The sequence below is a fragment of the Sturnira hondurensis genome, unplaced genomic scaffold (assembly GCF_014824575.4).
Source record: "Sturnira hondurensis isolate 20B ecotype Veracruz unplaced genomic scaffold, ASM1482457v3 Scaffold0009719, whole genome shotgun sequence".
Lineage (NCBI taxonomy): Eukaryota > Metazoa > Chordata > Mammalia > Chiroptera > Phyllostomidae > Sturnira > Sturnira hondurensis.
The window spans coordinates 2,583,842-2,598,402 of NW_028082350.1; the positions used below are offsets into that span (position 1 = coordinate 2,583,842).

Below are 14,561 nucleotides of genomic sequence, written 5' to 3' on the forward strand. Positions count from 1 at the left end.
CTCTCCCGATTGTAGGAGTCTCCATTACCCTACCACCACCACCCTTCTATGCACACAGCCCACCCACTGTCCTCAGACCTTTGGGGAGGAGCTACGGCCCAGGGTAGCCACACTGAGCTGGGAGGAGGAGGAGGAAGAGCCAGAGGAAGAGGAAAGGGGGCCACTACGGTTACGAAGCAGAGGGCTGGTTGCTTCCCCATCCATCTTGGAGCGGTAAACCTAGAGGGAAGAAATACTGCCTGGTGAGCCCCAGCTCTCCCACTGTTACCACAGTGACCCCCCTCCCCCCGCTCCACCCCCCACCCCCGGTCTTCTAGGCTGGCTGGGATCCAAGTTATTGCTCAGGTACCAGGCTTCTGTCTCTAGCTGATATAACATTGAGCCTCTTAGGCCAGCCCAACAGGCAGATATTGGCAGCTGCCAAGCCTCCTTTCCAGACTGTTCTTTCTTGGGACAATCCCTGGTCCAACCCTGCATTTTAGAGAGAACTTTGTAAATGGACCCATGCAAGGAGTTAACATTGCCTGGGCAGAGTTGCACAGAAGACCAACTGGAGGCCAGGGTTCCCTCTGGCCCCAGCTCTACCACTAACGTGCTGTGTGACCCTGGGCAATACATCTCCCCAATCTGGGCCTTGGATTCCTTCCTTGGAAAAGGAGTGGGAATGTCTAGACTGAGTAATTGCCAAGCTCACTCCCTGCATTAATATTTGGTGAATATGCTCTTTGGAGTTAAGAACCCTAATTCTCAGCATAGGCTCTGCTACTTCCTAGTTGCGTGGCCTTGGGTAGATTACTTATCTTCTCTGAGCCAAAGTGTCTGATCTGTAAAACGTTAACAATATCTAGTTCAAAGTCCTATGGTGATTAAATGAATCAAAACACATAAAAATCTATAACCAGCTGGGCACAAGGAGAGGTGCCCCACATTACATAAACCAAACTCCTCCCAAAGGGAATATGGAATTTCAGCTCAGATCAGTCTTAGAGGCACAATGTCTTCACTCAAGGAATGAATCTTGAATGATACCGTCTTAGGCACTACAGCAGGTCAGTGGAGTGAAACCTGGGGGAAAGACTATCCAAATACTCCTTCCCAACCCTCTGGTCAGCAGCTTGCTGCAAGCTCAGGTAGGCCCAGGCCCTCCATAGCAACTCTCAGACTCAGGGTTAGGCATGTCCTCAGGGCTATCACTTCATAGTCTTTGTCCCTCTGTCCTGCCTTCAAGTGTCACCCCTGGAAATACCAGGAGAGCAGAATGCTGGCAGTTCTCACAGGCTGCAACAGACTCAAGAGTATGTTAGATCCCCAGACTGAGCGAGAAGCTCTGGGGTTGAGGGCTGCCAAGGGCAGGGCAGCTGTAGTCTAACCCACACAAGGCACCAAACAGATCTCAACCTGACCAGTGCTCCCAAACCCTCCCTACTGGACAGTCAACCATATCACCTTGGGACTTGTGAAACTGGCTCTCTACCTACCCAAAATGCCAGGATGGTTGCCCATGAGGAAACCCTCACTGTCATCTCAGGGTCCAGAGACCCCTGGCTGGCCTTAACCCCCACAATCTAAGGTGGCCTGTGTGACTAATGGATTGGCAGAAGATACCCAGAGAGGCGAGGAGCAGGGATGGGGGAGGGATGGGCAGTAAAGAAGGGGGTTACCTGCAGTTGACAAAAAGCTTTGGTGGGCAGAAGCAGGGGGGAGGAGCGAGGGGAGGCTGCAGCGGGGCCAGTCCCCAGCCCAGCCATCAGCTCCTGGTACCACTGCTCTAAGTCTACAGCAGGGAATAGCAGCTTCTCCATCTAGAGGAGAGCACAGGGAGAGCAACAGGGTACAAGAGGGGAAGGATGGAGAGGAAAAATCAGGAAATGAGGGGAAAGAAAAAGGGAGAAGAAAGGAGAAGATTGGAGGAAGGCTAAAGGAAAGCAATTATCAGAAAAAGTGACAGGAAGGTGAGGAAAGCAGGCAAGGAAGGGAGAAAGAACACAAAGAGAAGGAAGAGAAAACAGTTGTGAATGTGCTAAGGGCAAAGAGAAACAGTCAGGGCATAACTCCCAAAACACAGACATGTGCTATGCCAACCAGAGCCCACAGGCACTGACCAATCCCCTGGGGCTGGCCTAGAGCTGGGAAGATAGGAGAGCAGGGGCAAAACACACAAACAGAACCACACCAGTAATGGGCTGGGGGTGGCAGGAACACACAGACCACCAACCTTGGGTGAAGGTGTGAGAGAAGCAAAGGAGGAGGAAGAAAGCAGAATGGGAGGAAGGCAGATGGTGAGAGCCAGGTCCTGGGAGGCAGAGGCTCAGAGAGACAGGTCTGGCCCAGGGGCTATGGACACAGGTGAGGTGCCCCACAACACCTTTGGATGCTCAAGCATCCCACATTTGGAGGAAGGCCAGAACACAGGAGGGAATGCAAGAGGTTCACGGGACTGGAACACAAGAGATGGTCTTGTCCATGGGCAAGGAAAGGGCAAGCATAGAAAGCACAGAGCAGAGTAGGCTTGCATAACCCAAGGAAGCCAGAAGCCTCTCAACATGATGCCCTCATGGTACAGCAGAAGGCCTGCTCCTATGTGAGCCATTAGGAGTGGGAGGAAACCTCTGAGCCCTAGGGAAGAGACAGAACCATTCCCAGCCTCCTTTATGCCAGCTGCCCTTCTCCCTCACTGTCCCCCAACCCAGGCCTGAGGAGCAATTGAGGGCATCCATGAGGAGGTCCCTGGGCACAAGCTGATACCTCCCTGTTAGGCAGGGGCTGGGTGAGCATGCAGGAGGTTGGGGGTAGAGGAGAGACTGGGGTGGGGTGGGGAGGGGCAGAAGCCCAGGGGGTCCAAGCAGAGCACAGCTAGAGAACCTCTGCCAGACTCACACTCCCAGGGTGCCCAGTGGGCAGGGAGGGGAGGCAGAGAAGAGGTTAACAGGTTCAACCAGGTACCAGACACCCAAAGTTCACATCTTAGAGCCATCATTCGTTTCATACAAAATCTAGAGCAGGAGTGGGGAGCTCAACTGTCCACTGTAACCACAGATGGCTGTGGGGGCAGCAAGGGACCAAAAACGGGCAGGCAGAGCTAGTGTGTATAGGCTTTTCTTGACATTCACTTCTGAGGCTGCCTTGGCACCTAGGGGCTGCTCCAAGCAGACGTGAAGGCCCATCCCTGGGTTTGGCCTGGGCTAGGAGCAGGAGAAGAAGCCTAGGAAGGGCCTTCCAAGAACCCACCAGGACCCAGCACCTTGAGCACCGCCAGTGAGGCACACACACATAGCATCAAATACCAGTCACACCATTCTGGAGGGTCCCCTTGCACTCTATCTGCTTAGAGCAGTGGGTGGCTCTAAGAAGTCAGGGTGGAAACACCTCTAGGGCTTGAGCAAGATGGGCTCTGAGAAGGAGGCCTTGGCAGGAAGCAGCAAAAAGCAAAATGGGCCACTGCCCAAAGGTTAGGACTTGGAAAGATGCTAGCACGTTACACTGGGGGCTGGAAGGCCAGGAACTGTCATATTTCCTGAGCATATCCTTAGAGCCCTGAGCTTATCTAGGTGTTGGGAGCACAGCAGGCATCCAAGATACATGCTGAGTCTATGGCCATACCACCCCGAATGCACCCAATCTCATCCAAAATGCATGCTGAATCAAAGCACAATGGCCCTATCCAAGGGGAGCCCATTCTGGCTTAGCTCCCAGAGGCCAACTGTTCCAGGGGCATTCACTAGCTCCAGAGGCCAGGGGTCACAGAAAATGAAAATGAGTAAGAGGGTCCAGTGTTTGTGAAAATTAAGAAATGGCATGCAGAATACATACAAATTAATATGCAAACTGATACTCTGATTTTTTATTGGCTGCACAGACACATGGGCATTCACTCAAACTTACAAACTCTGGCCAAAGGATTATTGCTACACACCCTTCAGCTGGGTCCTTGGGAGAAGCTGTAGGCAAGATCTCAGCAAGCAGGCAGACAGGCAGTCTGAACACAGCAGAGCAAGCAGTTAGCTGTGATTACCTCTTGTGCTTTGGGGCAGAGCTGAGTGAAAGCAGGTGGGGTTAAGGGGACAGAGGAGGCACCAGCCTTAGATGACCCTGGGAATGGGCCCAGAGCTGCAGTCCCCAGTTCCTTCTCCGAGGACTCAGAGATGAGCAATTCGGCCTACAGAAAGGGTATGTGGTAAGGGCTCCTAGCTCTCATACTCAGCCCAGCCACCCCATCCCAGGCCTAAATTGCTCATGCAGTGAGGCAGGGAAGAAGGGAAAGGGTGCAGAAAACTAGGCATGCCCTCTTTGGACCTTACACACCAAGGATGAAAAGACTCAGGAAAGAATGGCTTAAGGGCCTAAATGCCCACTTCTGAACTAAGAGCCTAGTTCTAGACCAAGGACTAGGGACTACAAGATCAGGAGCCTATTCTCCCCCTGAAGGTAAGTCTGCCCAGCCCTGGCCTTTTCCAAACCTCTGAATACCACATCCTCTTCACGATGTATTCAGTCACCAAAAATAGTAAGATCAGTGGGCTCCTAGAAGCCAGAAAGGTAACTAAACAGAAGTAGCTGGTAGCCATAGAACATCCCAGACCTCAGGACCATTCCAATTTGCATCTCTCTGATTCAGGAAAATGTCCCCATACTCAGTCTCAGCCATTAGGGTGCAAGTACCACATATTGCTCCAGAGCCTCCCAGGAGAACCCTTGGGCCTGAAGCTGGGGTGACCCAACCATGTTACCTCTTTGAGGGTCGATGTGGCCTTTGGGAAAGGCCTGCCTCCTGTGAGTGAGTGGTATCTTCTTTCCAACATAGTCACTTTCTCCTTCTCCTGCAAGTCCAAAGTGGCAGAGAATCAAAAAGGAGTTGAGTGACAGCAAGGAAGAAGCCTAAGCAAGGGGGGAATCCTGTTCTACCCTCCACCGCCCCCTGCCCCTCCCCACAGCTGAGCTACCTTCTGCAGCCGCTGCAGGGAGGCATTCTTGTCCCGGGCCAGGCGCTCTGACTCCTGCACAGCCTGAGCCCGGATCTGCCCAGCTTGACTGTCCAGGATGGCCAGGTGCTCCTGGAGGATATGGGTTGGTCAGTCAGGCCCTGGGGAGACAGGGCTGAGCACAGGGTGAGGCTTGGCTATCTCTCCTGCCACTTTGAGAGACCCTAGCCTTGGGTGAAGGCAATCAACCAACTCTTCTGCTTGGTCTCAACTTATCCCAGGAAAAGCCAGGTTGCTGCTGTGGTCAGCTCCATCCCCTATCCCTGCCTTGACCAGTGACCCCTGTGTCACCAGGCATACCAGCCAGAACCCAAGTCCCCAAACGTCCCTCCCCTCTAACCCCACAGTCAACAAGTCCAGAATCCTGCAGATACTGAACAGTCTCCAACTACCCCTTTGCCCCCATCCCACCTCCACTGCCACCACCCACTGCCACCACCCACATCCAGGTTTCCCAGCCTGAATTTTGTCACCAGCCTCCTGCTTCCAACTGTCTCAACTTTGTGATCCAGTCCACACTGCCACAAATACCATTCTGAAATGGTCTCTGAGGTTTGTTTTTGTTTGTTTGCTTATCTGAATTTTCTAATCTCTCTAAGGACAATATACATTACTTAAATAATTTTTTAAAACATTTTATTTATTTATCTTACAGGGGAAGGCAAGGAGAGAGAGAGAGAGAAACATCAATGTATGGTTGCCTCTCGTGCGTCCCCTGCCGGGAACTGGGAACTGGCCTGCAACCCAGGCATGTGCCCTGACTGGGAATCGAACCATGATCATGTGGTTCCCAGGCCTGCGCTCAATCCACTGAGCTACACCAGCCAGGGCTCATTACTTAAATAAGTTTTTAAAAATCCACAAGTACAGTTAGATAACTCCTAAAAATCCTCTAATGATTCCTCATTACTTCTGGGATAAAGTACAAACTCCTAAACCAGAATTCAAGGCTCCCAGAACTGGCTCTACACTTTTCAGCTCCCTCCTACCCTGAGCCCTCTGTGTTCTGAGTCCTGCCATGTTGCACACTCAGCTGTGAAGATGTGCACTCTCAGGCCTTTCTTAAACTGCTCCCTTACCCCAGAAGAGCTATCCCTGTCTTCTTCACTCATCAAGTGCTTACTTACCCTCTAAGACCAGACCAAATGCTATCTTTTCTCTAATATCTTCCTTGATCACCACTATTTCTTTGTTCTTCCTTCTGTGCTCAGATTATTTTGTATCACCATTTGCCTTATATTACTCTTACTTGTGAATATGTCTCCATCAACACCACCCCGCCTAGGTTGTCAGATCCAAGAGCAGGGCCAGTGTCTTTTCTATCTCCACATCCCCAATAAGGCTTTAGCCAATGCCTGGCTCAAAATTCATGTTCTTAAAAAAAAAATAAAAAGTTAATAAACGAGAGAAAAGGATGAAGGCTGGGAAAAATGGGCTGGGTTAGTTCCAAGAGAACTTCCTGAAAGAGATGGCCTTAAATTACCACCGTTAAGAGCAAGACATGGTAAAGAGGGAAGAAAAGAGGAAGTTGACTCAAATCTGGGGTCAGCCCAAGAAAAGACTGAAGCAGAGGAGGCAGTAAGCCTCACTGCAAGATCTGCTGTTTACAGTTTAGTGAGAACCTATTAGGACCCAAGAACTCTGCTAAATGCTTTGTATTTGTTACCTCCTTTTACCCTCTTATGAGGCAAGTGCCTTCATGTCCATTTTACTCATCAGAACACTGACATAGGGGAAGGCAAGGAGAGAGAGAGAGAAACATCAATGTACGGTTGCATTTAGGAGGTAAGATGTCCTAGCTGGTAAGTGGCAGAGCTAGGAGCAGAACCAGAGCTGCTGGATACCAAAGACACACTCCAAACCAGACTGGAGAGGACAGGGAAGCACAGGGCACCAGGGCAGATAGAAACAGGTGGGTGGGACACTGCAAGCCAAGGATTAAAGAGGAGCAGGCTCATGAGAAGCACAGGGAAGAATATGACCCCTGAGTCCCAGTGACTGAACATCAGTTTTCTAGGGGCCTGGGTGGGCATGGAAGACAAGAGATCAGGAGTCTCATACTGCTGACCCCTCCCAAATTCCCTGGAGCTTATACCCACTGAGACCTGGAAGTGATGGGATTTGCTGATCTAAGGCTCCCTGATGCACTCTCTCTAGAAGGAAAGAAAAAGAGGCCAGAGAAGTGCCAACTCCCAACACCAGTGCAGTATAGTATAGAAGGAACAGGGGCTTTGGGGCCAGGCAGGCCTGGGTTCCCATTCTGAGTCTGAAGCTTATAAATTGGGAAGTTTTGGGCAATTCTAGAGAATCTCTGCACTCATTTTACTGGTGGGGGGGGGGGAGGCGGGGCGGGGACAAAAGTAGGTTTACAGTTGTGATGCAAAACACAGCTTATTTTTGCATTATTATTAATTATTGTAGTATTTTCTTTTTTTTAAAGATTTTATTTATTTATCTTTAGAGGGGAAGTGGGGAAGAGAAGGAGACAAATATCAATGTATGGTTGCCTCTCGTGAGTCCCCTACTGGGAACTGGCCTGCAACCCAGGCATGTGCCCTGACTGGGAATTGAACCGCGATACTCCAGTCTGCAGGCCCACGCTCAATCCACTGAGCTACACCAGCCAGGGCTTACTGTAGTATTTTCCATATGAACACTGTAAACCTAGTTTTCCCCAATTCTGTACATAAAATGGGGTAAGAGCCCTGGTCGGGTAGTTCAGTTGGTTAGAGCATCATCTCCATATTGCAGGTTTGACCCCCAGTTAGGGCACATACAAGAATTAACCAATGAATGAATAAATAAGTGGAATGACAAATTGATATTTCTTTAAAATAAGGTGAGAGTACTGAGCTTAGGAGACCATCCTAAAGTCAGCATGAGATAATACAAGGAAGCCCCTTGACACATACCCATGTGCTTGGGAAATGCTAGTTTTCTTCCTTTCATTACATCAGAAGTAGATGCATTTGTAGGGCAGAGCAGCTCAGAGAGAGAAGCACGTGATCTGAATTCAGGGGGTGGTCCAGCGGCTCCCCACTTCCCACCAAACCCAGGCTAGTCTTCAAGCCCCCAACTCACTACTTTTTGACATCCCTCCCCGATCTCACTGCCCTCACCTCCCACCGCTCACTCCAGCCAGGCAAACTGCACAGGCATGCATGTGTGCATGTACACACACATCTCAGCCACAAGCACGTGAGCTGCCTGAGCCCTCCTCCAGTTGTCCTTCACGACACCTTCCTAACCCTTGCTTGACATATGCCTCCTCCCAACTTTACTCCCCACACTCAGGCACACGTTTCTGCCCCATCACCCTGTCCTGCTCTGGCTGAAATCAGAAGCAATCACAGCATCTGAAGCTCCAGGGCTGGCCAGGATACAAAAGCCAGTCCCATTGGTTTATGGCTCAGCTGACCCAGGGCAGAGCCAAGGCTGAAAACCAGGTGATGCCCTCCCTCAGACCCCTGGCTGACTCTAATATTCAGATCTTAGGTCTCTGGACACATCCCAGACAGAGAGCCCTGCAATGGCAGGAACAAGCCTACTGTTCAGCCTCCTTCTCCTCCATCTCCATCTTTCACTGCCCAGCTAGTGCCCAGTTCAGAATGTGAGCCCAATCCACTTTCCACCAAAGACTCAGGGAGTCAAGGCTTAATAACAATAGCCATAGTTTGCTGATGAGCACTTACTATGATTATATCCTCTACTGTCTTAACATCATCTTGGTATAATTCTCACAACAGCCTGTTATTGTTTTCATTGTATGATAAGGAAACCGAGGTTCAGAGAGGGGAAATTAATATTCATGAGCTCATCAACTGCCATTCAAACCCAGGTCACTGGCCTCCAACCCCACCCAAGGAATGGGGTGGGACACACCTTCCTCTTGGTGATGCTGCGGAGCAGCTCAGCCTTGCTCAGGAGAAGCCCCTGGCTGGCCAACTCCCGCTCCTCCTCCACACGGCTCTCCCTCTCCAGCTGCTGGAACTCCAAGTCCTCAAAGAGCTTCGTCTCTGTCTCCAGGGCCTCTGCCTCCTTGAAAGACAATGACAGAGAGGGGGTTGGGTTGTGCTCAAAATACCACTCTGAGCCTGGAAGGCCAGGCCACAGAAGTGTTAGTTTTGGGGGCTAGACCTGGGAAAACCGGGGAACGACTTGTGCCCAACCAACCCCCTTTCCTCTGCTTGGCTTTGCCCCTTCCACAGGCATCACTGCCTGGAGCAGGAGAAAGGAGAAAACAGATCCTTCCAATCCTTCCCTGCCCCTCCAAACCAAAGCACCGACCCTGGTGTCCTGGCAGGTACTTCAGGGCCCAGGTGGTCCTGTCCCACTGCTCTCCTCTCATCTGGGCAGGTGGCCCTCAGGGCCAGGGAAAGGGGGCTGGTGAAACTGACCCTTCTCAGCTGCTCCTGTAACTGTTCCCGCACTGACTCGGGGCAGTTATCGAGTTGCATCTGGAGCTTGGCGTAGAGAGCCTGGTGGGCCTCCAGGTGCCTCCGTCCTGTGGCCAGCTCCGCCCTCTCCTGGTTGGTGGGAGGGGGAGAGGGTGGGCACAGGGGGAGAAACAGAACACACACTCCTCAACTCCGGTCCTGGCAGGCAGCAGGGGCCATGGGGAGGGGGCAGGGAGGGTGGGAGAGAGAAACAGGGAGCAGGGGATGGGGTGGGAGAGAAGAGAAAAAAAGACGAGGAATAGAAGAGAATAATAACCAGGAAAGGAGAAAGAAAAGAGCAGAAAGGGGAAATAAGGGGGAATAGGTAGAGTAGGAGAAGCAAGGAGCTGAAGTATAAGGCCTCAGAAGTACAGAGGATGGTGTACCACAGGCAGAAATTTTGGTCTCTTGGAGTCCCTTAAACTAGAAACTTTTGGGTAGATCCTAAGAAAAGGCCCTCTATTTTCTCTCCAAAGAAGTCAGGGCTATAAAGGTGGTTCCATATCACAAATAGGGAGCTTCCAGCTCCTGTTCCTCCCCCTCTTCCACTGCCCAGAGACCAAAATTTAACCCTGGGGAAAAAAGGATGGAGATGGTGAGGGTTAAATCCAGGGGATGGGTGTGAATCAGGAGCTAAGAATATAAAGCTATAGCAGTGCAGTGAAGAGGACCCAAGCCCAACACCCTTGGCCTCCCTCCCTCCTGCCCAGGGTGGGGGTGGGGTGCTGGCACAGCAGGCTGAACTTCAGCAGATGAGGGCTGCAATTAGTTCAGGGGTTGCCATGGTAACAGGTGCCTGGGGATGGGTACAGAGTGGAGGTGGATGGCTCTGTCTGGGCTGAGATGACACCTCTGAGGGCAGGGAAGGGAAGGGAGGAGCTGGTGAGTCACCCCTCTTAAGGACAGGCAGAGGAGAAATTATGAGTACTGGTTCCAAAGCCAGAGTGGGGCTATGGGATAGGGGCTGGAGAGGAAAGCTGAGTGAGACCACCACCACCACAACTGCAAATAACTGGGCCCAGAGAGGAGATAAAGTCCAGGCCTCCGCCCAATGCCAGGTAAATGAGAAATGAGGTTCCTTCTGAAACCATGGGCTTCATCTGGAACTAAGACCCTATGCTGAACCCTGCCCCCACCCTCCCCTGTATTCCACCCCATCCCTAGAGAGGAGGACCTGATCAGTTCAGTCCTGGAATCTAAGTGCTTCCCCATCCTTGGACTCGGCCTTTACAATAACCTGTGTTCTAGATGACATAGGGGCAGGAGAGGAGGAGAGGCTACCCATTTCCACCTCTTCTTGAGGCATCCGAATTTGGGAAGCCCCAAGGGGAAGAGAGTGTGGCAGTGGTAGAGAGTCCCTGACCCAGCTTTCTACAAGCCATGACACAACTATACCTCCTTACCCCCCTGCTCTGGAAGGAAGGTGGTTGGATGGCTGGAGGACAACAGTCTGTGGAGGCAACACCTGGAGAAGCTCTTCAGGTTGAGAAGTTCCTCAGCCAAGCATTTCCCCAACCTTGTACTCACCCTGCTAATTCCCCACTGAGTAAAGTTGAGCTGTGCCCCTTGCCTATTCCTCTCTGATCAAAACCTTGGGGCCCCACACCAAGGAAGAAGGCAGCATTAGAGGGGAGAGGCCAAGGGCCCATGGAGTTAGTGCAAAAGCAGGCATGGCTAGCCCCGCTTGGGTGGCACTGGCAGTTAGGGGCATGCGGAGAGCCCAGGACAGTGACTGGGGGAAAGTGGGGGACATTAGTGCAGGCCTGTTTGGTAAGCATGGAGTTAATTTGGCACAGAATTTGGGAGTGTGGTTTTGGGGGCCAAAGCCAAAACTAAAAAAAACAGAAGTGTCAAAGAACTTTCAAGAGCCTCAAAACTGAGGGAAGGAGAAAGACACTCTCAAAAAATGCAGGAGGCAAATTAATTCTTGGAAAAATACTGTCAAGTCCAAAAATAGATGGCCCCTCTCCACTTCAGAGCTTTTTGGCACATTGTAGGGCATCTTGGGTGTGGCTGGCACAGCCCCTGCAGGCTGGCACGAAATCTGAAAGGGGCAGGGGCGGGAGCTAGGACCATCTGGAATAGGAAACTGCAGATTATGAAGGCTCAGAGGAAGCAGTGTCCCAAGGGCCACCTTCCAAACACCACTTCCTGAGCACATAAAGCATGCTTAGAGAGATTCTCTAGATGGAAGGACCCAAACCTCAATCATTCCCCAACACCGGTCCCTCAGCTCTGTGCTTACTGCCCAAGAAGAGGTTTTGGTACTTTCTAGAAGGGCCATGAAGAATCCAGAATGGCAGGCACCCAGGAACCCAGAGGTAGCAGACACCCAGACAGAGGAGACCCCAGACACCAACCCAGCCCACAGTGATGTCCAAGCTGGTACTTTCCACAGAGGACAAAGTCCCTACCCCTGGAGTGGCACAGAGACCACCTGGTGTGTAGACTGGATGATGAGGGAAGGGGTAAGGAGCCCCAGAGAAGACATTTCTCCTTCTCTCCTAGGCCACTGGTTCCCAGCATGAGTGAGGCCATGTGTTGGTTACCTTGTCCCTCTCCTTTTGGACGCCCGTCTCCAAGGTCACCAGCTTCTCCTGCAGCTGGTCCACTGCCTTCTGTTCCTTCTGCAGCAGGGCCCATTCTGCCTCCCTCTCCCCCTGCAGCAGCGCCCGCTCCATTTCTGCCTGGGAGCAATACCAGGGTCCACATCAAGGCCAGTCAAGGCAGCTGGACTCACACCACTCCTGGGGCCTTCACTCTGTCAGAGTCCTGAGGCTTACCTCTCGGGCCGATTCCTGCAGTTGCTGCTCCAGTTCCTTCACACGGACCTTGAGCTGCTCCACTCGCTCCAGCACCTGAGCCCGCTCCTCCTCCAGGGCCAGCACCTCTCCTTGGAGCTTGGTGCTAGGCACATCTTCATGCTGGAAGGGAGGGAAGCCATCAATTGGAAAAGTCTAGAGCCTTCCAGGATGAGATTAAGAGAATGGATCCCCATTCCTCAGGGCACTTGGAAGGATCAAATGGACTGAGATAGAAAGCAAATTCCCCTCCCTGCATGGGGAGCCATACAGGCTCATTTAAATGGAATAAAGATTTACCACTAAGCCAAGTGGCTCAGTTGGTTGGAGCACCACCCCTTAAACCAAAAGGTCACAGGTTCGATTCTGGGTCAGGGCACATACCTAGGTTGGGGGTTCAATCCCTGGTTGGGGCACAAACAAGAGGCAACTGATCAATGTTTTTCACATCCATGTTTCTATCTCCCCCAGCCCCTGCCCCCTTCCTCTCTCTCTCATATAGGTAAATATATCCTCCAGTGAGGATTAAAAAAAGGTTTACCACTGAGTGCCAGACCTGGGTGGGGTCCAAGGAAAGGCAAGTCATAAATCATATTTATAGCTTGGCAAACTCATCAATACCTCCCTCACTTCCTTGTTGCATTTCTACACTTCTCATACCTGATCCCATCCCAAACCGAATCCTTCAATCACTTCCCATCACTGGGCTTAACATCACCACAAATGCCTGCCTGCTCTGCCTTCTGGAAAGATCCAACCACAGCCCTCACCCAGCCCACCCCCTAACATCCTACCTCCTGCTGGGTGCTCTCAGTGCTACTGCATTCTTCCTTGAGATTTTCCTCATCCGAGCGTTCCACACTCTCCCACAGGCATTGGGTGGCACCTCCAGGCTCCTCATTGCTCTGCCCACAGATTCCAATGGCCCCTGAAAGGCCTTGTGAGGGCCTCTGGCCTGCCAATGCCAATGCTACAGTGGCCTCCCCGATGCTGGGCAGCTCCCCAGCCTCGGGTCCCCCATCAGCCCGGGTGTACTCTGCACACAGGTTGAGGATGGTCTCCAGGCGCTGCCGTTCCTGGGAATTGTAGACAGAGCAGGGCATGAAGGGGAGGAGGCAGGGTCCTGGTGGGGCTAGGGCCAAGCACAGTGTCCTGCCAGGAGCGAGAACTAGGATACTAGGGGCATGAGGCTCAGAATCAGGCCATGAAAATTACCACCCCCCCCACCCCACACAAGGTCTAAGGAGGCAGAGGGAATGAGACTGCCCAGAAATGAGCAGGAGAAACCAGGCTATTGCATCACCTGCTCACATGGCTAGCCCTTCCTGTCTTCCTTTTTCCTTTCCCTTCTCATCCCAGGGTAGGACACACCCAGACACACCTGGGAACACACACTGGTAAGCAGACTAAAGACCATAAGGAGAAAAAGATAAACACTCAAGCATTCATGCTGACACGAATACACGACGATCCACGACATAAGGAGATACAGAGACACTCCAACACACCACTGACCGAAGACAAAACATGTGTCCGGGGCCTGCATTAACAGGCAGGTAAATACAAAAACATCAGCCCTGACATGCACAAATGCACACTGATTCACACTTCCACAGATAAACACAGCCCAGCATAAAGACAGGTGGGCACTGACACAGAGCTGGAAAACAGACCTCTGAGCCCACAGGGACCTGACAAAGTTCATACAAAGAAGTACTCAGCATGCATACACCTGCCAGACAGACCTGGGACATGGTCCTCCTCATCTCCACCTTCACTCCAAGTCACTCAGGCAGCCCTCAACTCCTGGCTCCTTCCCAGCAGGGTGAACTGCTTCAATGCTCTGGCCCATGTGAGTGCTCCATGGCCCTGGCACTTAGTCTGGCCCCTCCCCACACACAGCCCACCCAAGATATCTCTCAGGTAAAGAAAGGAAGGTAAAATCATATTCTGGGTCTGTGTCCCCCTTTCCCATTCATAACACCCCAGCCTCCCCCATGGCTCTCCAGGGTCCCTCAACCTCAGCTGTATCCCACCATGTACAGTTTGGCCATGACCCCCTAGACACTTACCCAGCTCCCCTGCTGTTGCTTGCCCAATTCCATGGCAAAAATAAAAATTAAAAGCAGAAACACCGTCAGCACCCAGGAGGCTGGGCCAGTGCCCCTACCCCTACCTCAGTACCCAGATAAGCAGCCTGGTTGAGGTGGGAGGGGCAAGGCAGGCAGCCTCCAAGGTTTAAAGTGGCAGGTGGGGCAGGTCAGGGCTAGTGATGAGGTATGTGCTCATGTGAGGGGTAGGGAAACTGAATGGAGGAGTTGGAAGAGGCTGAACCACCACTCTGC

General features: G+C 51.9%; 1 protein-coding gene across 14 annotated transcripts in view; it reads right to left on the reverse strand.

The window, feature by feature from the left end:
* Positions 1–14,561, reverse strand: part of PHLDB1 (pleckstrin homology like domain family B member 1) — a 51,721-nt gene that overhangs the window by 17,227 nt on the left and 19,933 nt on the right. For 9 of the 14 annotated variants that reach the window (XM_037057437.1, XM_037057439.1, XM_037057443.1 and 6 more), the window contains 9 exons: positions 13,011–13,292; positions 12,199–12,339; positions 11,965–12,102; positions 9,377–9,505; positions 8,862–9,017; positions 4,941–5,051; positions 4,728–4,817; positions 1,662–1,802; positions 79–219 (listed from right to left, as the gene is read on the reverse strand). In XM_037057437.1, the coding sequence (XP_036913332.1) occupies positions 79–219; positions 1,662–1,802; positions 4,728–4,817; positions 4,941–5,051; positions 8,862–9,017; positions 9,377–9,505; positions 11,965–12,102; positions 12,199–12,339; positions 13,011–13,292 (1,329 nt within the window). Of the gene's footprint in view, positions 1–78; positions 220–349; positions 472–1,661; positions 1,803–4,727; positions 4,818–4,940; positions 5,052–8,861; positions 9,018–9,376; positions 9,506–11,964; positions 12,103–12,198; positions 12,340–13,010; positions 13,293–14,561 lie in introns of all 14 variants that reach the window. The other 5 variants (XM_037057449.1, XM_037057441.1, XM_037057442.1 and 2 more) reach the window with 5 other exon arrangements.